The 23431-nt window shown below is 47.1% G+C and overlaps 1 protein-coding gene across 3 annotated transcripts in view; it reads right to left on the bottom strand.

Annotated features, from left to right (window-relative positions):
- Positions 1-210: 210 nt before the first annotated feature.
- SHISA6 (shisa family member 6) overlaps positions 211-23431 on the bottom strand; it is a 278102-nt gene continuing 254881 nt past the window's right edge. For 2 of the 3 annotated variants that reach the window (XM_030296726.1, XM_030296727.1), the window contains 2 exons: positions 2485-2637; positions 211-758 (listed from right to left, as the gene is read on the bottom strand). In XM_030296726.1, coding sequence (XP_030152586.1) covers positions 211-758; positions 2485-2637 — 701 coding nt within the window. Of the gene's footprint in view, positions 759-2484; positions 2638-6166; positions 6224-23431 lie in introns of all 3 variants that reach the window. The other variant, XM_030296725.1, reaches the window with a different exon arrangement.

The raw sequence follows: 23431 nt of genomic DNA, 5'->3' as shown, positions 1-23431 counted from the left end.
ACTCCCCTGGATGCTTCTGGAAGAGTGAGAGAGATCGCTCTAGATCCCAGGTGTGAGTGTGCCTGGCCAGGCCACCGGGGCCGTGTCTCCCGGCGTATGGCTTTCTGGGCAGAGGCGGCGCGCCCCCACCTCCCGCAGAGGGGACAAGGCAGGGCGGCCACACGCGGCTAGGGGCTCCGCTCCCGGCCCCGCCCCGCCCCGCCCGGCCAGTCACACGGTCACTTCCGTCTTGCTGGCCGTGTAGCAGGTGTGGTGGCCCGGGATGTAGTGCGACTGCTCCACCGTGTTGTGTCTGCGGGAGGCGAAGGCCTGGCGCCTGGCGGCCGTCTGGCTCTGGCCCAGGGTGGCGTAGGAGTTATTGGAGGCACTGGGATGGGAGTGCATCTTGGTCATGCGGTAGCGGTCCAGCACGGGCGTGGACACAAAGACGTCCGTGTGCGAGAGGGCCCGCGACAGGGACTGCTCGGGGAAGGCCGTCCGCTCCGGGGACAGCAGCGGGTCCTGGGAGTGCAGGCGCTCCGTGGAGAGCAGCTGCTCGTCGGACAGGATGCGGTCATAGGGCAAGCCGAAGTCGTCGGGCAGGCCCCGCTGTGGGGACAGAACCCTGTCCTGTGACATGGCCCGGATGGGCCGGCGGGGCCGCTCCCGCGGTAAGGGCTTCTGGGACATCTGGATGACGTTGAGGGGGAGGGTGCCGCGGGCGGCCAGGTCAGGCAGATGCCGCCGCCTCATGTAATATTCGTCAGCCTCTTTGTCAGCTGGGGAGAGAGACAGACAGAGAGAGAGAGAGAGAGAGGAGTCAGCTGGGGTGACAGTGTGACAGCACAGCCCAGATGGGTGGAGGAGTGCAAACCAGTCCCCAGGGTCTTGTTAGACGCAGGTTCTGGTTCAGACCTCCTGGCCTGGGCTGGACCCGAGAGTCTGCGTCTCCACCCGGCTCCCAGGCAATGCTGATGCCTCTGGTCTGGGACCACCTTGAGTCTCCAAGGGTGGACGGGCTCCCTCGAGGTCCCCAGGGGGCTCAAGGCACAGTTGATGGCACAGCCAAGCCCCTGAAATCCCGCTTCGACCACACCGTGGTCCTGAGAGAGACCGGGTCTTGCGGAAACCCCCGGGGGGGGCGGTTGGCGGCCTTCTGAGGAAGTTCAGAGCCTCGCTCCAGGGAAGCCGGGTTGCGGAACCAGACTCCCGCTACAGCGAAGTGCGAGACGCATCGACCAAGAGGCACTCGTGAAAACGCTTAGCTGGTAACTTAGGAACATAGTAACACCCCCCCCTGCGGTGACAGCCAGCCCACAGGAAACCAGCACCCGCCCCCAGTCCCACACACGCCCAGAATCAAGCCTACACCCACGTCGCCTGTGCCCACAACATGGCCAAGGCAGTCCTATATTTGGACTTCGCTCAACGCTCCACCCGTCCTCTCCATCCGGGAGGCCCTCCCACGCTCACACTGACTGCCACACCCTTGAGTGTACCCAGGACACACGCGAGCCTGCTTTGGCCCGAATTTCAGGAATGAGGCGTCCTGCGGTTTTCTAAATCTCTGGAAAAGCAATTCTGACTGCTTCCCGGGTTTCCCAGAGAGTCACGGATGGGTGGGTCCTGCCTCCCTCTTCCCCGCCGTTCATCGAGCCCTCGGGTCATCAGGGACCCCCGCTTCTAACCGTAGAAGCTCACCGCGGAGGTGGCTGATGTGGACCCACGGGATGGACTCCGTCAGGGCAGGTTACCCCAGAGCGTCAAGTAAAGACTCGGCCCCCCAGCTGGGTGGTTATGAAAACAGACCCGTGAGGGCATGGAGGCAGGAGGTCCAAGGGTCAGAAAGCTAGGAAAGAAGACCTCTCCTCTTCTTGTTGGCCTCTCCATGTACCTTGTTGACATTGTAATGGGTCTTCATGGGTCTTAAGCCCATCCATGTTCAGATCCCCCCCCCCCACCCCCAGACTCAAGTGGCAGAGCTGGGACCACCGGAGGAACGGCGCTCCGCGAGGCAACGGGGTGTGTGCATGGGAGAGGGGAGGCTCGGGTTCTCAAGACAGCGTTGGCCGGGTTAGAGAGGGAGCTGGTTTCCGGGCCCTTCCAAAGCCGGGTCTCTGGGAAGGGTCTCACACAAGGCTCTGGCACCGGTAGCCTCCACTCTAAGGTAAGGTAGAGCATGAGGAAGCGTGGTTTGAAGGTGGCGGGTGCTGGGTGAGGCTGGGGGAAGGCTTTCTCTTGCGGTTCAACTCGTCCGTGGCGCTGCCTCCCATGGGAACGTGGGTCTGATGATTCCGTGGCCTCCACCCTATCCACGGGGACACGGATCCAGGCCATAGTGAACAGACACAAGGGGCTTCCCGTCCGCTCTTCCCAGGCTACACCTTACTCTTTATTCTTGAAACTCCACACCCGTCCCCTCCGGTGTAGGGCAAGAGAGGGAAGCGCAGGAAGGTGTCGCAAAGGCCCCGGAGCAGACCCCAAACGCGAGGTAATGGTACTTACTTAGCCGCTTCAGGGATGAGTACCTGCTGGGGTGGGTCTTCACCGCAGACTCATAGGATGGGGGCAGGTGGGCCAAGTTCTGGAAGGAGCGGGAGAAGGAGAGGTCATAGGGCTCCGTGGCCGACGTCAGGATGTTGTTCATCCGTGGCTTTTCTGCAAAAGAAGGGGGTGGGGTGCGTCGCGTTGGCGAGGACGATGGGCCGGCAGGAGGGGAGGATCCGAGTTCTAGCTCTCACTCCCTATCCTGCTTTCCTGGCCCCCCTGTACTAGAACGTGGGTGGTGCTGGTGACTTGGTTTCCCCCGTGCTCAGTTCCAGTTGCCTCGAAGGCTAGGGACGAGTGCAGTTTTAGCCGCCGCTGGCCGTGCTGGTGGCCTGTCCCTCTTTGAATGACAGACTCCTTCTCCCTGCGCGCCGCTGTGCTTTCTGACGACAACGTAAGCCTGATGGAGCTGAGGGCGGTCCTAAAATTGTGTGAAAGTTCTGTCCTGTCCCTAACAGCTCTCAGGCCCAGGGGGAAAAAAATCTCCGTTGGAAATAGGTGGGGTGACGGTGGTCTCGTCCACGTACTCACAGGACGGGGTCCAGGACCCAGGCTCACTGAGACTCCATCCCACGCTGCCCATGACGTTATTCCGTCCCTCAATGCCAGCCCTCAGGTCCCCCCTTCCGCCTCGGGCCTCCCCAAACCCCGCCCCTGACAGGCCACCTACGAAGCCACTCCCTCCTCCTCCAGTTCCTTCCCCAAAAGTTCTGGGGGCCACGTTAGGAAGAGCACAGGGGTTGGGGGGAGAGAGAAGATGCGGGTGTGGGGGAGGGGGGTGGTTGGGCAGGAAGGAAGCAGGCAGGAAGGCATGTCTTGGTGCTTGACTGACTTTCTGAGCCTTAGCAAGAAATCAACAGTGGAAACGGTGGTGCCATTCCCCGAAATGAGGTGGGCAGGTGGCTCTCTCATTGTCCCTCCATACTCTTTGGTTTGGGGCACCCAGAGAAGGGCCAGGCTGCGGCTCGCCACGCCTCTTGGCAGAGAGAGTGCCGAACTCCAGAAGTCAGGAATTCTATGAACCGGGGGACGAAGAGAAGAAGTGCCAGGCTTGGTCCAAGGGCAGCCTCACTACAGGGAACTCCCAGCTTCTCTATCCTTCCTGCCTTCGCTGGTACCCCTAAACGCTGGGGGTGGAGCCAAGGGAGCCCAGCCAATGAGCTGGCATTCATGCCAGCTCGGTACATATGTGAGGGGGTGAGGGACGCTCTACGTCCCCGAGAGATCAGAACATGCCGTACAGAAAGAGCCTCCCTGGCATGGATCGGGACAGACGCCAGGAAGCGGGGTGGGCAGGAAGCTGGGAGCACTGCTCTCCGGAGCTGGGTGACAGCCACCAGTCCTTTGCTCCTACTGCTTCACTTTCAGTGATGCTGGAGAAAGAAGGAGCTTCCCTCTGCCTGTTGGCACCGTCCTGCCACCGAGGGCATTGCTCAGCTCACCCGCTTCCAAATGCAACATTTCTGGGTGCTCCTACCCACCCCGCTCTGTCCTCCAATTCGTGCTGCTGAGCCAAGGCCAGCTCTTCCTCGCCCTCGGCCTCCACCATGATCACCCCTGCCCCCCTGCTCAGCCTCTCTCTCCTATTGCAATGTCCTTCCTTACTCGTCCTGTGCCCAGATTGGCTCTTCGCTCAAGACTCTCCGCTCCAGCCACGTCACGTCTTTTCAGCCCCCTGTGACATCTGGTCCTCAAGCCCCCGTTGCCGCTTTCCTAGACAATGCCACGCATTTCCGTGTCTATGTGGTCTCTAATCATTTGACTTGATGTGCTCTTGGGGATCTCCAAAGACTGGAATATCCTTAACAGTACACCCCTTGCTTTCCCGTTTGGCTGATGACTTCACCGTGCTTGGCCCAAAATAAGGACCCAGTTAATGCTCTCTGGTTAATCAAGTCGACACAGTCTACCTTCCCTCTTAAGGGTCTCGCCGCCAGCTCCTGGGGAAAGCGTAGCCCCCGACGAAGAGACGCGGAGGAAACCTTGCCTCCCCCAGGCTGTGAGCGGCTCACGGGGCAGAGACCGGGTCTTGCCTACCCTCGTGCCCCAGCAGCAGGTGGAAAAAGAAGAGAGGAAGAGGAGGGATGAATGGCTCCTTCTGCACGCAGGAGGCGTTAGCTCCTTCTGGAGAACAAGCCTTTCAGAATGTTCGGGAGTGAGCAGAGCACTCCTCGCTCGCCTTTTCGGGCTCCTCTTCCTACTGCTGCCTCATCACCGTGGGCATCCCCCCCCAGGCCCTCTGCTTCTGCCTTCTGCTTTTCTCTTTCAGCCTTCTTGCACAGATTGCCCCCACTCGCAGGGCATCGGTTCCTGCCTCCAAAGCGTCGCTTACTTACATCTTCAGCTGTAACCTCCCTCCACGCTTCATGTCTGCATTTCTAGCTGCCTGCTGAATCCTTTTTCTTGAGTCTCCTCTGGTCTCTAGCTTTAGATGTCCAGATCCAAATTCACCATCAACGGCTTCCTCTCCTCCGCACACTGGCTTGCTTTCCTGACTCCTTAGATTGCCTTCCTAAGAACCCCCATCCTTCTCAATGATCACGGCTCACCATTTTTACTCACTGTTGACTCTCGTCAACCATATTCGCCCCGTCACTAAGTTTTCTCGATCTTTTCTCCAAAATATTTTATATCTGAGCCCTTCTTTCTTTTCCCACTGTCCACATCACCACTGGTAGCTGCCGCTTCCTCGCTGATCTCTCCAATTTCTTTCAGTTCTGGTTTCCCCTGGTCCCTGCAACCTTAAACATCTTATTAAACTAGCTTTCATCACATATTTCCACTAGGAGCCCAGCACTAGAGGGGGACATCAAAATAGTCCACTTCTGTCTTCCTAATTATAATGCTCAACACCTCAATGCAGAAGCAGAGCACAGTCTCACAAGAGGGTTGTCAGTCTCTCTGCCAAGTGAGCCACATCATTTATCTTTGTTTTGAGTTTCTCTCTCACTAAACTTTAATGATGTTTTCACTCCTTCAGAGCAAAGACAGCAAAATGACTGTTGGTTCATAATTTCCATGGCTGTCTTATGTTCTACCAAGTTTGGAGCAGGTACCAAAAATAGTTTTACTCTGCAGTGCTAGGTGTTGAGTTGTGATCAGGAGGATGTTATAAGAAGGGCACGTGGGTTTTGTAAACCTCTGGCGCTGTGCCCACCCTCCTGTGCTCTCCAACCTTCACCTTCTTCCCCTGTCAGGAGGCTAACGCTCGGGTCACCCGGGTTGGTTTTGAGTGTGTTATCAAATCTTAAGTGGTTTGGGGAGGACTGGTGGAGTTTGTGCCAAGTCGCATGCCATTAGTCAATGGTACCACATGTAGACTTGGGCAAAGGAGCGTGCTCGCTCTTTGCTCTGGACATATGGAATTTATGACTCCAAGAAGTGATCTAGCGTGCACACGAGAATGGGTCAGGAAAGGGTCTCCCTCCTTCCCTTCCGTGGCAGAAGATCACTCTGGTTTCTGAGACAGAACACTGGGAGGCAATGGTCTAAGAGTGGGACTGAGCCACTGTGGGCTCCTTACACCTCCTGAGCTCCAGTGAGTCATGACCATATGTCTGATGCCTGACGGGAATCAGGAGTCAAGATGGAGCCCCTGGGGATGGGGACGGAAGACGGAATGCTCACAGCCATCTCTCACCATGCGTAGGGGTCTGGGTAGCACTGCTTAAAATCGGATGGTTATACTGACGATCACCTGGAAATCATAGAAAAGAGATTTTTAAAGAAGAGTTCAGGCATTCCATTGTCTCTCCCACATAGCGGCGCCTCTCTTGACGTCTAATGTGCTTCTCTGAGCCAAAGGAAGCCCCCCTTACAGGCCTGGGCCCTCTAATGCCCTGGAAATATGAAGGGCAGAAGGCAGTGTATTAGGTGCAAAGAGCCTTCCTCTGCTGTTTGTGTCCCTCTCCTCCTGCATCAGGGCTTCCTCTGTCACCATGGAGACCCACCCACATCTGTGGATCTGGCTGACCGCAACAGAGGTTTGTTGGGGTGGAGGTGGGTGGAAGAGAAGGATAGAGACTAAGGGGCACTTGACAAGTATACATATATGGGGTGGGGGACTGGCCAGGGGAAGTAGACCTTTTTGGGGGGAGGGGGATTGTAGGGCATGGTTAGCCAGGAAGGGGATGCCCTAACTTAAGGTGGTTGCACCTTTATGGGGCTTTGATTTGTCTTGAGTCTTTATACACAGGTGCCTGGGTGCATCCTGAGATGCGGCAAACTGACGGAAACTGTCAGCTTGGGATCAGGAACCCTGCGTTCTAGGCTCTGTCCTGCCTAGAAATGACACAGCCCAACATTTCAAAAGTCCACATCGATTGAACAAGTCACAAAGTTAATGGAGTCACAGTTGCCAAAGCCCAGAGTTCAAGGCAATCTAAGGTCTTCTTAGACCCAATGACAGTGTGATTTTGCCATGAAAACACACTTCATCCCTGTATTATTGCTTCAACTCAACGTTGCATTTTTGCATCTAATTTTAACTAAAGCAAGGGGGAAAAGGGGGCACATAGCCTTTGCTCTAGTTTATCTAAACCATGGATTACAGCCATGCCATCCTCTTGGGGCTAGAAGATCTGTGTCTGTTTCCTTCTATCTTGCTATTGGAGCCATCTTTTCTACTGTTGGCATCATAGTCTTTGGTTGCTCACTATAAAGCATTCTCACCAGATAGCTTTTCCTCTTGTATTCTCAACATACTAGTGTTTCGGGGCGCCTGGGTGGCGCAGTCGGTTGAGCGTCCGACTTCAGCCAGGTCACGATCTCGCGGTCCGTGAGTTCGAGCCCCGCGTCGGGCTCTGGGCTGATGGCTCAGAGCCTGGAGCCTGTTTCCGATGCTGTGTCTCCCTCTCTCTCTGCCCCTCCCCCGTTCATGCTCTGTCTCTCTCTGTCCCAAAAATAAATAAAAAAACGTTGAAAAAAAAAAAAAATTTAAAAAAAAAAAAACATACTAGTGTTTCATGAAGGCTCTACCTTCTTACCCAGACTGATAGTTCTCAAATTTACACCTTTCATTCGAGGTCTGTCTGGTGTGGAGGGTTCGATTTTAAATTGCTTGTGGACACGGCCTTGAAATTCCTGCCCTTAGCCCGAACCATGATGTCCCAAAGTTAGCTCATCATCTCATTGCTTTATCCTCCCATGGCCAAGCTTCTGTCTGTCCATGACACTAATGTTCCATGGGCTTGACTGTAAAACTCCAGTCATGGTCCACCATTTCCCTCCCTTCATCCTCCATAACCGGTGAATTCCCCAAATCCTGTTCTTACAGTCACCCCGTAAATCCAGGCCTATAATATATCTTTTTGTCCAGATTTCTCTTAGCTCTAGTCTCTGGCCATTTCCAAGACAAATCATCCTGGGTACTCCTACTAGACAAAATTTCCCATATGAATGGAATCATGACATTTTTCCTTTGGTTCAGTCCAGACTCTTTAAATAGTCACAGACAACCATCCAGTGGGGGTGTGGGTTTGGGCAACAAGCCAGACTTTCTCACATAAAGATATTCTTCCCTCCCAAGACAGAATATTAAGTTATATCCAGGGGAAAAAAACCATTTGCAAAAGGTTGAATCAATTTCGCACTGGATGTGGATTTAAGCAAGAGGAGAGAATCCAGGAAGGGAGATAATGGATAGATTTTTTTTTCTTTTTTTGGCTTGTCCTCCAGAGGCAAGCAAAAAAAAAAAAAAAAAGTGTCATTGCTTTATGGGTTTTTTTGGGTTTTTTTTGGTATATTTGCTTTTAGGCAGTATGGCAACCTCAAAGAGACAGCTACAAAAAAATGGAAGAACCCAGTTCCAATGGTAGACAGTGGCAGTTACAGAGAAACACTCTTAATCTTACATCTCAGAGTTTAGGTAGCACTGAGGAAAGGGGGATCGATTCAGGTTCAGTTAACAATTCCTGGTCACCGATTGTGCTCTGCACTCTGTGCTAAACATGGTCGCATATATTCTTAAAATACTAATCTTCATAATGATTTTGATTGGAATATATATTATTGGCCTACCAATTTCCAGACTCTGTCAAAAACTCCTTAAACATCTCATTCGAAGCAGTCCCTGTGTTTCTTTACAGATGAGTTTGCAAGCAGGATAAATGTCTTGAATTTAGATATTTTGTTTACAAGATCAACGTGTTTCCTTTTGTTTGAATCTCACTTCAAATGTTTTGCTGACACTAAATTTTTTCCTACATTGGCATCAAGAAAAGACATTTAAAGTATGAAGACGAAAATTAAAACTGTCTTAAAGTAACCATCATGGCACTTTGTTATATTTCCTTTTGTTTCTCTGCCCCCTTTAAATTACTGTGTGTGTTTACACACACACACACACACACACACACAAATATTATAAGGAATTACCTTGTGCATTTTTCATTTTGGGGAGAATAGGATTTCAACTCTTAAAATGGAGAAAAATACAATGATTTGATCCTCACATTTGTGCAAAACAACAAATGTGTGAGGTTATTCATTGTGGCATCTTTATAGTAGCAAAGAAAAGGAAGAAACCTAACTGCTCATATGCATATGTACTTAGACACATACAGATAAATATGGATAGTTTCCACATACGTTAGCTTGCTATACACACTACTTTTAATCTGTTTCCTTGATACTTAATGGACAACATGCTTGAATATATTTTCTTTTTTTAAGATTTTTTTGACTTTATTTTATTTTATTTTTTAATTTTATTTTTTAATGTTTATTTATTTTTGAGAGAGAGACAGAACGTGAGCAGGGGAGGGGCAGAGAGAGAGAGAGAGAGAGACACAATCTGAAACAGGGCTCCAAACTGTCAGCACAGAGCCTAACGCGGGGCTCAAACTCACAAACCATGAGATCATGACCTGAGCTGAAGTTGGATGCTTAACCAACTGAGCCACCCAGCCACCCCTTAAGGTTTTGTGTTTAAGTAATCTCTACACACAAAATGGTGCTCGAATTCTCAACCCCGAGATCAAAAGTCGCAGGCTCCACCAACTGAGCCAGCCAGGTGCCCCTTGAATATATTTTCAGGTTTTGAAATATTCCTCAAAATATTTCATATGGTTTCACAATAGTAATTCTATAGAATACAGTATATGTATGTCTGTAGTTTATTTAATATGTTTATTTAACAGATATGGTTAAGCATTCCCCTGTTATTGTATATTTAGATTGTTTAAAAGTTCAATAACGTTCCAGCAAGCAACCTCGAACACTGGTCTTCAATCATGTCTTATTTCCTTAGGCGAATAATAAAAAGCAGTCTTTCTAGGTCAACATACTGCCAACTGCCTGGCCACGTGATAAAGTGGACTGATAGATTTCCTCATACGGAGCCATTTGTCTCTTCCTGGGAATTTCCTTATTTGATTTTGGCAGTATTCTTCCATTACAACACTGGATTCCACTGGCATATATTTTATTCAATTCCTATATATTCACAAAGAGAGTCTATCTTTTTTTGTGCTAATATATCAAGTGTGTTCATCAAGATAAATGATTTTGTAAAAGCTGGATGAATAGCATCCCACTTTTCTGTGTGCCCTGAAACTATTAATATAGCACATGAGCTACCTCTTCTTAGGAAGTTTGAAGGAATGTAGTAATAGAAATTTCTGGTGTCTCTGGGGAGCTTTTCTGTTACGACCATAGCACGAGGTTGACTCACCATGTCGTTGACTGCACAACAACAAATTTGGTAGATGGACGTTGGTTATAATCACCAGCTTAGAATTAGGGAAACTGAGGTTTGGAGAGGTTGAATAATTGGCTTAACAGGTGAAGTCTGGGATGTGACATGCCCAGGTGAGTTGGCATGTTAACCATTATGCACGCTGCTTCTCACAGTCAGCAACATTTTCCTTACGTATTAGATCAGTTTTCTAACTCTAAATTTAACTTGTAATTCCTATTTTTCTTAAACATACCCATTAGACATTTTTAACTCTATTAGCTTAACACTATACCATTCCTCAAAAAAAAAAATCATCCATCTATTTATGAAATCCCAACCCTCTTCTTACTCTTAATTTTCTGTGCTAATGTTTTCTAGATCAGCCATTTCTTCTTCTTCTTCTTCTTTTTCTTCTTCTTCTTCTTCTTCTTCTTCTTCTTCTTCTTCTTCTTCTCTTTCCAATAACTACCCCTTATACATATCAATTCTTTTTTTTTTTGTCTTCAAATCATTATTTTATGCTTTTGGATTTGTTCGTCTCTGCCTCCTAATTTTCTTTGGTTTGTTTGGTTTTGCTTTTGCTTTCTCATTTCTGGGCTCAAATCTTTAGTTCATTTACGTTTCCTCTTTTCTGCTAATAATCTGAGGTCTTTCGCACCAATTTAGTCTCTGGCACCTTCTTGTGAGTGTCAATACACAGTGTTCTGACGGTTGCAACATCCTAAATGATCCGTAATTGCAACCCTGGTTTTCCCTCTGACCCAAGAATTCTTTTTTTTTTATGTTTATTTATTTATTTTTATTTTTTTAACGTTTTTTTAAAATTTATTTTTGAGACAGAGAGAGACAGAGCATGAACGGGGGAGGGGCAGAGAGAGCGGAGACACAGAATCGGAAGCAGGCTCCAGGCTCTGAGCCATCAGCCCAGAGCCCAACAAGGGGCTCGAACCCACGGACCGCGAGATCGTGACCTGAGCCGAAGTCGGACACTTAACCAACTGAGCCACCCAGGCGCCCCTGTTTATTTATTTTTGAAGGAGAGAGAGACAGAGTGTGAATGGGGGAAGGGCAGAGAGAGAGGGAGACACAGAATCCGAAGCAGGCACCAGGCTCTGAGCTGCATAGAGCCTAACGCGGGGCTTGAGCCCACAACCACGAGATCATGTCCTGAGCCGAAGTCGGACGCTTAACCGACTGAGCCACCCAGGCGCCCCAAGAATTCTTTAGTAGAGTAGGGTTTAGTAGAGTTGTTACATTTCAAAGTGTTCAGGTGTGTTGGTTTGCGCTTTGGCTGTTAATTTTCTGTCTTACTGTATTGTGGTCAGAGAACATGGCCTGTACACTTTCTGCTTTGGGGAATTTATTGAGATTTCCTTTGTGGGCTACTACAGGATTGATTTTGATAAATGTTTCATGAGTACTTAGAGAAGAGGTATATTTTCTTTTTGGAGAGTACAAAATTGACATAGATCTATTAAATCAGACCCATGAAATACATTATTCAGTTCTGTCCTATCCAAGTTCCTTCACTGCCTATTTATTCCGTCAAGGACTGAGGGACGTGTATTAAGGTCTCCCACTAATTTGTTCCTGTCATTTTCTCTTGGTATTTGTTATAGAATTGGCTTTCTGTATTTCGTAGCTACATCACTCAGCACAAAAAGGCTCATGGTGCTCATGTCTTCTTTGCAGCCGTCCTCTTTATCAACACCAAATAACCCCTTCTGTCCTATTTAATGCTTTTTTTTTGTCTTTAAGTCCTCTTGATCTGGTATTTATATTGCCAACCCAGCCTTCCTTTTGTTTGCATTTGCCTGATAAACTTGGCCTATCCTTTTACATCTAACCTTTCTGTGTCATGTTGTTTTATGCTCTGTCTCTTGACAGAGAGCATGGTTTTTAAAAAAGAAAATCTACCTTCTGTGCTCTGGCATTTTCTGGGTTGCCTCGATCGCTAGAAGCAAGTCTTCCCACTCAGAAAGCTGTGCTCCCTTCTATTGTGCTCCCCTCCCCCCCACCTCCTGGCTCTAGTTGTATGTAACATGATCCTACTCTCCTTCTCTCAGCCCAGACTCTAGATCATGGTTGATTTGACCAGGTGTGAATACCTGACTCAGCCTGGGCCCAGTAGAGCTCCTTTTCCAGAAATTAGGAATCATTATAAGAGAGGTTTGGTCTCTCTGCATGGTTGGGCCCATGGCATGTAAACTACGTCGCTACGGGCAGTCTTGTAGATTTGGAAGGGAGTCAGCCTTTAGAGACTGTGGCACATTATAGTTTACAAAAACAACCATACTTATAGTTCTAGTCCCGCATGCTCTCCCAAAACATTACAGGGAATATCTTCTCCATCTCCTTGAAACTGGAGGGACTTTTGACTGCCTCGGTGAACATTTTGCCAACAGAAAGAATACTGTATAACTTCCACATTTGCTAGGTTGCAGACGTTCATATGGCTTTCAGCTGGCTCTCTTGAAGCACACTCAACCTTGGATCCCAGCCGCCATGCTGTAAGGAAGTCCAGGCCACCTGCAAAGGCTATAAGGCTACAGGTACGGGCTGGCAGCTCCAGCTAAGATATCTGTCAACAACCAACATCAACTGGCAGACATGTGAGTGAGGAAGACTTCAGATGATCCCAGCCCCCCAGCCTTCCACTGCCCAAGCTGAAACAGGCAGAGCAGAGACAAGCTATACCCACGGAGCCCTGCCCCGATAGCAGATTTATAAGCAAAATGAATGTTGCCTTTATTGTATTATTTTCTACGATGAAAAAAATTTTTTTTTCATTGTAGGTTCATGTGTAACTCAAAGAAAGAATATAGTTATCTTGTGTACCCTTTAGCCAGCTCCCCCAGTTAGGTAACACTTTACAAAACTACAGACTATATCATAACCAGAATATTGACATTAATGCAAAGTATAGAACATATCCACTGCTAGTTGGATTCTTCCTGTGCCCCTTTTATAGCCACACCCATTTCCTTCCTGCACCCACTCCCTCATTAACCTCTGGCCACCATTAGCCTGTCCATCATTTCTATACTTTTATGATCTCAAGAATGTTATGCAAGTGGAATCATACAGTATGTAACCTCTTTGGATTGGATTCTTTCATCAAGCATAATTCACTGGAGATGCACCAGGTTGTTGCATGTATCAATAGTTAATTACTTTTTATTGCCGAGCAGTAAATATTCCATGATCTAAGTGTAACACAATCTATTCATTTTTTGGAAGGACAGCTGGACTGTTCTCAGTTTTGTGATATTCTGATTTACAGCTGCTATAAACATTCATGTGCAGGTTTTTGTGTGTCAACGTGTCTTCATTTTCTAGGATAAATGCTTAGGATTTTGCTCCTAAGCATTGGATTATGTGATTGTTATATGTTTAATCTTTTAAGGAATCTGCCAAACTGTCTTCCGGAGTGGCTGTACCATTTTACATTCCCACCAGCAACGAATGAGTCATCCAGTTTCTCCACATCTTCGTGAGCATTTGGTGTTGTCATTATTTTTTATTTTAGACATTTTTAGTTAGCTCTGGTAGTTATGTAGTAATATCTCACTGTGGCTATAATTTGCATTTCCCTAATGGCTAATGATGTTAAACATCTTTTCATGTACTTATTTTTCATCTGTATATCTTCTTCAGTGAAATGTCTGTTGATTACTTTTGCCCACTTCCGAATCAGATTGTTTGCATTTTTCCTATTAAATGTTGAGAGTTCTTTTTATAGCCTAGATAATAGTTACTTGTAAGATATATGGTTTCTAAATATTTCCTCCCAGACTGTAGCTTGCCTTCTCATCCTTTTAACAGAGTCTTTTGCGGAACAAAATTTTTAATTTTGATGAAGCCCAATTTATCAATTTTTTTCTTTTCTTTTAAATATTTACTTATTTTGGGGAGAGCACAAGTGGGGGAGAGGATCAGAGAGGGGGACAGAGGATCTAAAGCAGGCTCTGAGCTGATAGGCTGACAGCAGAGAGCATGATGTTGGGCTTGAACTCACGAACCACAAGATCATGACCTGAGCTGAAGTCAGATACTCAACCAACTGAACCACCCGGGTGCCCTTCAATTTTTTATTTTATAGATTGTGCTTTTGGTGTCAAATCTAAAACTCTTTTCCAAGCCCTAGGTCCTGAAGATTTTCAATTTTCTTCTTTTTCCCCTTAGATGTTTTATGTCTTATATTTAAGTCCATAATCCATTTTAAGATAATTTTTATACAAAGTATGAGACTTAGGTTTAAGTTGAGGATTTTTGTTTTCTTTTTCTTCTTTCCTTTCTTTCTCTCTTTGTTTATTTTTTTCTTTCTTTCTTTTCTGCTTACTCATGTCCAGTTACTTTAGCATCATTTCTTGAAAAGGCTTTCTTTCCTCTATTAAAATGATTTTATGTATTTGTAAAAAAAAACAAACCAGTTAGATATATTTGTTTGAATCTATTTCTGAGGTTTCTCTTCTGTTCCATTGATCTATATGTCCTTTCTCTGCCAATACTAAAAAAAAATTTTTTTCGGGAACAGTCTTTTTTTTTTTATTGAAGCATAGTTGAACATAATGTTACATTAATTTCAGGTGTACGACATAGTAATTTGACATTACTATATACTGTGCTGTGCTCACTGTAAGTGTAGCTGTCATCTCTCACCACATAACACTACTACAATACTATTGACTAGATTCCCTATGAATACAGTCTTTTTTTAAAAAAATTTAATGTTTATTTCTGAGAGAGAGAGAAAAAGACAGAGCGTGAGTTGGGGGGGGGCAGAGAAAAAGGGAGACATAGAATCTGAAGCAGGCTCCAGGCTCTGAGCCATCAGCACAGAGCCTGATTCAGGGCTTGAACTCACGAACCTGTAGATCATGACCTGAGCTGAAGTTGGACGTTTCACCGACTGAACCACCCAGGCGCCCCTACCAACGGTCTTGATCAATGTAGCTATCTATTTCTTGAAATGGAGTAGACTGATCCCTCCCAGTTTATTTTTCCTTTTAAAAATTATTTTCGCTAGTCTAGTTCCTTTACCTTCCCATACAAATTTTATAATAATATAGGCTATACCTACAAAGACTCTTGTGAGGATGTTGATAGGAGTTTTGTTAAGTCTGTATATTATTTTTTTTTATTTTTTTTTCAACGTTTTTTATTTATTTTTGGGACAGAGCGAGACAGAGCATGAACGGGGGAGGGGCAGAGAGAGAGGGAGACACAGAATCGGAAACAGGCTCCAGGCTCTGGGCCATCAGCCCAGAGCCCGACGCGGGGCTCGAACCCACGGACCGTGAGATCGTGACCTGGCTGAAGTCGGACACTCAACCGACTGCGCCACCCAGGCGCCCCTAAGTCTGTATATTATTTTGGGAGAACTCCTATGCTTACTCTATTGCGTCTTTCAATCCATGAACATGGCATGTCTATTTAAATTCCTTTGACAACTTTACTATATTTTAAAAGTTATTTTCTTAGGGATTGCTCTGGGGATTACAATATGCTCCTTCATTTATTACAATCTTCAGAACTAACTTACTTCGGTAGCATATGGAAACTTTGCCCCAATATTGTTCCAATGAACCTCCCTCCGTTATACTGTTGTTGTCATATATATTATATCTATCTATCTATCTATTTATCTATCTATCTATCATCTATCCATCCATCCATTTATCTATCCATCCACCTATCTATGTATCCACCTATCTATTCATCTATCTGTCCATTTATCTATCTATCATCTATCCATCCATCCATTTATCTATCTATTCATCTATCTGTCCATTTATCTATCATCTATCTATCCATACATTTATCTATCTATCTATCTATCTATTCATCTATCCATTTATCTATCTATCCATTCTATCTATGTATCTATTCATCCAACTGTCCATTTATCTATCTATCTATCTATCTATCATCTATCTATCCATACATTTATCTATCTATCCACCTATCTATGTATCTATTCATCTATCCATTTATCTATCTATCTATCATCTATCTATCTATCTATCTATTCAGTGGTCTGAAAATTGACCAAAAAGCATACAACAACCTTATAAGCATGAGTGCTTAAGAAACTGCCGATAGGTAGGGACAGTGAGAGTTTCTGACATTCTTCCTTATGTATATATACATACATCATATGCCATGATCAGCATTAAAATTATTGATGCATAAAATTTTATGTCTTTTTAAAAAGTTAGAGAGGACGTGAGAAAAAATACAGAATTTCTCAAATTAATCACGTATTCATCATTTCTGGTGTTTTCATTTCTTCCTGTGAATTTGAATTAGTGTCTGGTGTACATTTTTGTTTTCAGCCTGTGAAGTTTCTTTAGTTTTTCTTGTCAGTCTGGATTGCTATCAGTCTTTGTTTACCTGAGAATGTCTTTATTGCTAAACCGAAGGTTAATTTTGCTGGGGCACCTGGGTGGTTCAGTGGGTTAAGCGTCTGACTCTTGGTTTCAGCTCAGGTCATGATCTCGCGGCCTCGTGGGTTTGAGCCCCGCATTGGGCTCTGTGCTGATGGGGTGGAGCCTGCTTGGACTCTCTCTCTCCCTCTCTCTCTGACCTTCCCCTATTTTTGCACTGTCTTTGTCTCTCTAAAAATAAACAAATAAACTTGAAAAAAAAAAAGAAGGTTAATTTTGCTATTACAGAATTCTTGGCTGACAGGTGTCTTTAGCACTTTGAATGGGTCTTCCTGACCATGACCGGTTTGCATTGCCCCAGATGAGAAGTGACACATCCATCGCATTGGTTTTCCTCTGTATGTGCTGAGAGGGCAGGCTTGTCATCTGACACAGTAGCACAGCTATCAATGCTGACAGCCTGCCCCATCGGGGCAGAACCTCTGTGCCGACTGATCTGGGGGGAGGCTAGGAGAAGCCCCAAGCATGTCATCAATTCTCCACTCCGACCTTAAATGCAGCAGCTTTCTTTTTTTTTTTTTAAATAAGAAATTTATTGTCAAATTGGTTTCCATACAGCACCCAGTGCTCATCCCAACAGGTGCTCTCCTCAATGCCCATCACCCACCCACCCCTCCCTCCCAACCCCGTCAACCCTCAGTTTGTTCTCAGTTTTTAAGAGTCTCTTATGTTTTGGTTCCCTCCCTCTCTAATCTCTTTGTTTTTCTTCCCTTCCCCCATGGACTTCTGTTAAGTTTCTCAGGATCCACATAAGAGTGAAAACATATGGTATCTGTCTTTCTCTGTATGACTTATTTCACTTAGCATGACACTCTCCAGTTCCATGCACGTTGCTACCAAAGGCCATATTTCATTCTTTCTCATTGCCAAGTAGTATTCCATTGTGTATATAAACCACAATTTCTTTATCCATTCATCAGTTGATGGATATTTCAAGCCTAAATGCTTCTCAGATGTTGCAAGCTTTTTGATGAATTGTCCAGAATACCGAAGTGACTATTTTGATCAATTTCGTCCAGCTTTGCAGTTACTTTATGGGGACCAGATTTGCTAACCTTCTCACTGGACCCTGGCCAGCTTCACCCAGGTACCCTCCCCAGTTCCCTGTTTCTCCACCAGGCTGGGGGAGTCTCCCAGGTAGCCTGGAGATCTCAGTGACAGTCAAAGAGATGCTGGGGGGAGATCAGGAAGAAAGGGTGTCTGGCTGGGTCCTTAGTCTCGGGGGAGCTTAAAGGTGTTTTCAAGCCTTTTGGTATCAGTAAATCCCCGATGCATTTTGGGTCAAACATTTTGCATCCAGGGAGAATGAGATCTGTGTCCAGATTTCATACTCACTCGCACATGTTAACAGAGTATCAGCTGGGAAAAGTCATTTGGAATAGAAGACACTTCCTAGGGTCACCTAATAGGCTCCAAAATTTCTTTACCCTGGGACAAAGGGAATTACTTGCTGCTATAAATGGACATATTTTCAGAAACAAAGAGAAAGGTTCCACATAGGGCTTTTTGCCAGCCTTGCCTTAAATGCCAGCTCAAAGGCTCCTTCTACATCCTCTGGGCAGGGAGGGGGCAACAATGATTGTCCGTAAAGACCACCTTGTGTTCACATCAAAGCAGGCACTCAAGGGTATACCTCTAGAACAGTGTTTCCGAAACCGGCTCCAGGAAATCTTGTGGACTCTTTGGAGGTACCTCAAGGCCGCTGTTTAAGAATAGAGTCTAGCGGGTGGTGTTTTAACACTGCTCACCCCCTCCCCTCTCCCCTCCCCCCAACCCATGCCTCACCCAGAGCAACTTGGTTCCCATCTGTTTTCCATATTGGCCTTCTACCTAAGATTTCATTTGAGGAAACAGTTTCCCGTGTTTATATGTTTAAAACCGACCGATCGCTCCTTCATTTTACAGGTGCCAAAAAGAGGCCCAGCAAAGCGAAGTGACCTGCCCAACATCACGAAGTTGGTGGCAGAGAAGGGACTAGGTCTTAGGCTGTGTTTTTTCATGGCACATCATTATCTGAAAGCTTGTGTGTTATTTACAAAGTCTCTTGTGTTTTCCAGGGCGGGGGGGGGGGGGGGGTCCAAGGAGCTGTGCATTTTCTGGTGCCTCTGCTCCTCTCTACACTAGCTGCACTTAGCCTTCAGTGTATATCTGGCTTCCCTGAAATGCTTACTCTGAATTCTGAGGGTGGGGAGAGAGTGGAGAGTGACTCTGGACCAAAGAAGCTTTGGGAGTCTACACACTGTATCTTTCTTTCCTCTTGGATATTCACCAGGCATGTGAAAGGGGGATGAGAAGTCAAGTTAACTGACATGGAGAATTTCTTTTTTTCTCCTAACACAGTTAGGGTGCAGACAGGAAACAGACACACATCCAACTGGGTACGTTAGGGGGACTTTAATAAAGGGACTATTTTCAAAGGTGTGAGCAGAATGTAGGGAGCCCATAAGGAACAGTGCGGTGCCCAGAGACTAGTGAGAGTGGGGCGGCTTTATTCAAACTGGGCCTGGGTGTTGAAAGAAGGAAGTGGCTTCTGGAACCCAAGAGGGGAGGGAGCTGTGTGGACAGGGCTCCCTGCTCTTTGGTGGAGGGCTACAGCCAGGCTCCTGTGAGTGTACCACGAGGTAGCCTAGGAAATAGGCATCCCATTCCTTTCTCTTTCCAGGATACCCCATTTACCAGAGCCAACTATCATCCATGGAGCAATCCGCAAAGGTTAGCGCACCCAGGAGACTGAGTAGGGTGGGGAGTCGAGTGGAGAAACGGAAAACTGCCCTGTGCAGACTTATTATCTCACTCTGACAAATGCTAACTGTGGTTCATTCCGAAGGTGGTCTATGGGAGTTTGGGCAGGTGGTGTTCTAGGTAATGGATGGAGTCTTGGGATGCGTGGGCAGGTAGGTGTGGACAAGGAAGGGAGAAAGGCAGAAGTTGTGATGTACAAAGACTAGGAAGGCTAATGGTCCCCAGATTTTGCCTGGAGCTCCTCTCCACGGTGACACGCATACAGTCAGCTGGACCTGGCGTCCTGTCTCTCCCTAGACTTATCAACGGATCGCATCTCCACTCCCTCAATTACCTGTCTCCCCCTCCCCCTCTCCCTTCAAGGAGTCCTGGGCCTTGGCAGAGTCCAACCTCCTGACGGATTGAGCTGGATAACATAACAATTAATTAGCGCTCAGGACTCATCGATCGATGCGCTGACACATCTATAGAGTGACGAAACAATTTCCATTTGAGCGCCAAGGCTGCTTGAAGGAAGCGGAAAAGCAGGGTGGGGACCTCTGCCCACTGAGAGCATGTGGATCACCAGCAGTTAGCAGGTGTCTTAGAATCGGAACGCTCACCTTCACCTCTGCAGCCGTGAAGGTGCCGGAGCTGACAGGGAGTGTCCTCACACTGCGGTCTGGTTTAACCGCGACAGGGGAATAGGCCAGTCTTCTCTGTGGGCCAGTGAGCTGCGGGCAGGTATGTGTGCACATGCCCTCAGGTGCCTGTGTGTTTGCTCGTGTGTGCGTCTGGAAGGGGAGCGGGTGAAAGGGAAGAGTGATGAGGTATTGCACATCCCTGGTGACAGATACAGCACAAGCAATTTCTGTCACAGTGAGTCCCAGGAACGTTGTGGGAGACAATGCCCGAAGACATAAACGATGCCTCCATCAATGGGGAGCATGAGACAAAACAAAGGGGTAATATGCATATTGGTTCTAGATTGTCAAGTCTTAGGTGCCATCACCACATTCTGGAATTGCCATGATAACCTCCTGAGTTCCTCCCTGCCTCCAGTCTCTGCTCTTGGACACTCCAGCCACATTACTCTCTCTCTCTCTCTCTTTTTTTTAGTTAAAAAAATGTTTATTTATTTATTTTGAGAGACAGGGAGAGAGAGAGAGAGAGAGAGAGAGAGAGAGAATCCTAAGCAGGCTCCATGCTGTCAGTGCAGAACCCAATGCAGGGCCCGATCTCATGAACCATGAGACCATGACCTGAGCCGAAATCAAGAGGCAGACACCCAACCAACTGAGCCCCCCAGGGACCTTCAGATTGGTCTTTCTTAAATTCTAATTTCATCCTAGCCATTAGCTTGCAAATACTACAAATTACCGATAGGTTTAAAACTTAGATGCCTAAGGCCAAAGATTTTTGAACGAGCGGACTGAACAATCACCTGAGGAACTCCTTAAAAACTTCTGGGACCTTCCCCCAGCCCCTGAATTATGATTTAGGGGATCCGAGAGACCAGCTCCAGGAATCAACGCTTCAAAAGCATCCTGGACAATACTTCTGCAGCCGGAATCAAGACCATCCTCTGTCAATGTCACTGCATTTTCAGAGCTGCACGTGGTCTAGGATTCCTTTGTCTCACCCAAAACGCCAGCACCTTCTATGGACTGGCTCCCCTCTGCCGCCCCCAACGCCCATCACCACCTCAGTGCTTTGCTCAGGAACATCTTCCACCTGGATTGCTCTCCTTCTCCTTACTTCCCCCTCAAACCCTTCCAGTCCTTGAAGAGAAAACTCCCAGCTTCGTCTTCATAAAGTCATTCCCAGGCCCTCCAGTGCACAGGGATGTCCTTGCCCTTCTGATAACTGATCATTTATTCACCACCACCCTTTGCCTTCGGTGCCTAATCACACATAATCTTGCCTTTCTGCCTCTGTCTCTCTCTTTCCTTCGCTCTTTCGGAGATGATTCAAAACTTTTGCCTGTGAGGCACTTCTCCCCAACTATTAACGAATACATGGAACGTTTCTGGAGGTGGAGATCAATCACACTTCTTTCGTGTTTACCTTGACGAAACACTCCCCGGGCTGGGCTCCTTGGAGGCGCTGGGACAAGTTTTTGAATGAGGAATGAATGAGTAAATGAATGAAGTCTCGAGGCAGAAGAAATGGGCAAGAGGCCATGGTGATGATACTTGATTGCCTGTCCCACTTTCTAGTTTCTTATTCTTCACCCTCTTCGTGCCCAGAGTGGCAGATTTTCTGGGCCCGTAGCCAGGCTTGTGGGTTGTAATATTTTAGATGTGTCTGAGTGTAAGTGTGTGTGGAGGAGTAAGGCCCCCCTCCTTCCCCACCTCAGATCCAGCCCACGCTTTCACTGCTTCGTGAGGATTCGTTGACCTTCTACTGTGACACCACCCTTTCAGTCCTGGTGGAATGAAGAAATCTGTGATTCCTGGCGTTAGGAGGCCGACTCCTCCCAAGGTGACTGGTTCGCGCCCGTGACATTGTGAGGCCCTCCATTCTGTGCTCCAGTCCATTTCCCCCTCCCTCTCTATGACTCGGTCTTCTCTTACGTTAGAGGCTTAGACTCAAGGTCCCCTGGGCCGTACCCCTGGGAGTCTGGCTTTGTGTAAGCGCCTCCCCAGTGGGTCTGCTCTGTTTCCCCACTCCTGGCAAAGACTTTAATTTTCCAGTCTGCCCTGGGTTGTCATGCCTACACAGGAAAACAACGTGTCCTCTGCCAGATTCACTTAAAAAGACAAACTTGAGGTTTCCCTGGGAGAGCTGCCTGCCACCTGCTGTGATCCACTTTTTCAGGACAGCTGGGGCTCCCGTGAGCCCTGAGGCACCAGGGCTGTGTTTGTTCTGCTAGAGGGTTATTGTAATCACCACAAAAGGAGGATTTACCAGGGCTTCTGTTCCTTCCAGGGGACTAATCATCCTCCTGGCAGTAAGGACCCAAGCAAATCCCTGAGAGCTATTTAAATCAAATGCCTGGAGGGGCGCCTGGGTGGCTCAGTCAGTTAAGCGTCCTCCTCTTGGACTCTTGATGTGGGCTCAGGTCATGATCTCGCGGTTCGTGGGATCTAGCCCTGCGTCAGGCTCTGCGCTGACAGCGTGGAGCCTGCTTGGGAGTCCTCTCTCTCCCTCTCTCTCTGCTCCTCCCCATCCTCCCAAAATAAATGAATACACATTAAAAAAAAAATCACAACCTTGGAATGCCCTGGGAGCAGTATGGGGTAGGAGTGCCAGGTGTAAAATGAAGTGAATCTGGAAGATGGTGGGATGGCTTTGGCCAAGCTGGCACGTCAGGTGGGACCTTTGAGGTTCCCTCAGCAATGGGGGTGTGGTGAAAGTCTATGGCAAATTCCAGACTCTCCTCACCCCCACCCACAGGCACCCCATCCTACAATCGCCCTACAACAGAGCTTGATCTGGGCACCCAACACATCTCCCGGGTGACACACAGTAGCTCAATATCGCAAAAGGCGACTCCAGTTAGAATAAGTGGAACGGAAAGACGATTGATATCTGGAGGGCATGCAGTCTTTTGGGAAACCCCAAAATATCCCAAATGAATAAAGTAGGTTACCAGAGGACCCGTGTCCATCCCGTAACTACTATGAGCTATGAGTGTATCTGACATAGTATCACATTTTTTCTTTGAGAAGTGAATTTGTGTGTGTGTGTGTGTGTGTGTGTGTGTGTGTGATCTGGGTCCATTTGTAACTTTCCCATTTGTTCTTTACATTACAATACCAATTGAGGACACTCTGAACTTGGCGTCTGGCCTGAGTCACCATGTGCATTGCTACCCCCAGCATAAATGGAATTTTTCTGTGTCTGGGCAAAGACAGTCACTTTTTCCCTGTCAGTTACCATGTGTTCTGTCATGCACTTACTGTGCTAAGTAATTTACAAGTATCATGTCACTGAAACCTCACAGAAATCCTACGAGGTCATTCATATTTTAATCACTTTTTTATGTTTATTTATTTTTGAGAGACAGAGGGAGAGAGAGAGACAGAGCATGAGTGGGGGGAGGGGTAGAGAG

This window comes from Lynx canadensis, chromosome E1, assembly GCF_007474595.2.
Source record: "Lynx canadensis isolate LIC74 chromosome E1, mLynCan4.pri.v2, whole genome shotgun sequence".
In the NCBI taxonomy this organism is placed as follows: Eukaryota; Metazoa; Chordata; class Mammalia; order Carnivora; family Felidae; genus Lynx; species Lynx canadensis.
Note: the sequence above shows the minus strand (reverse complement) of the source record. Positions and strands in the feature narration are given on the sequence as shown.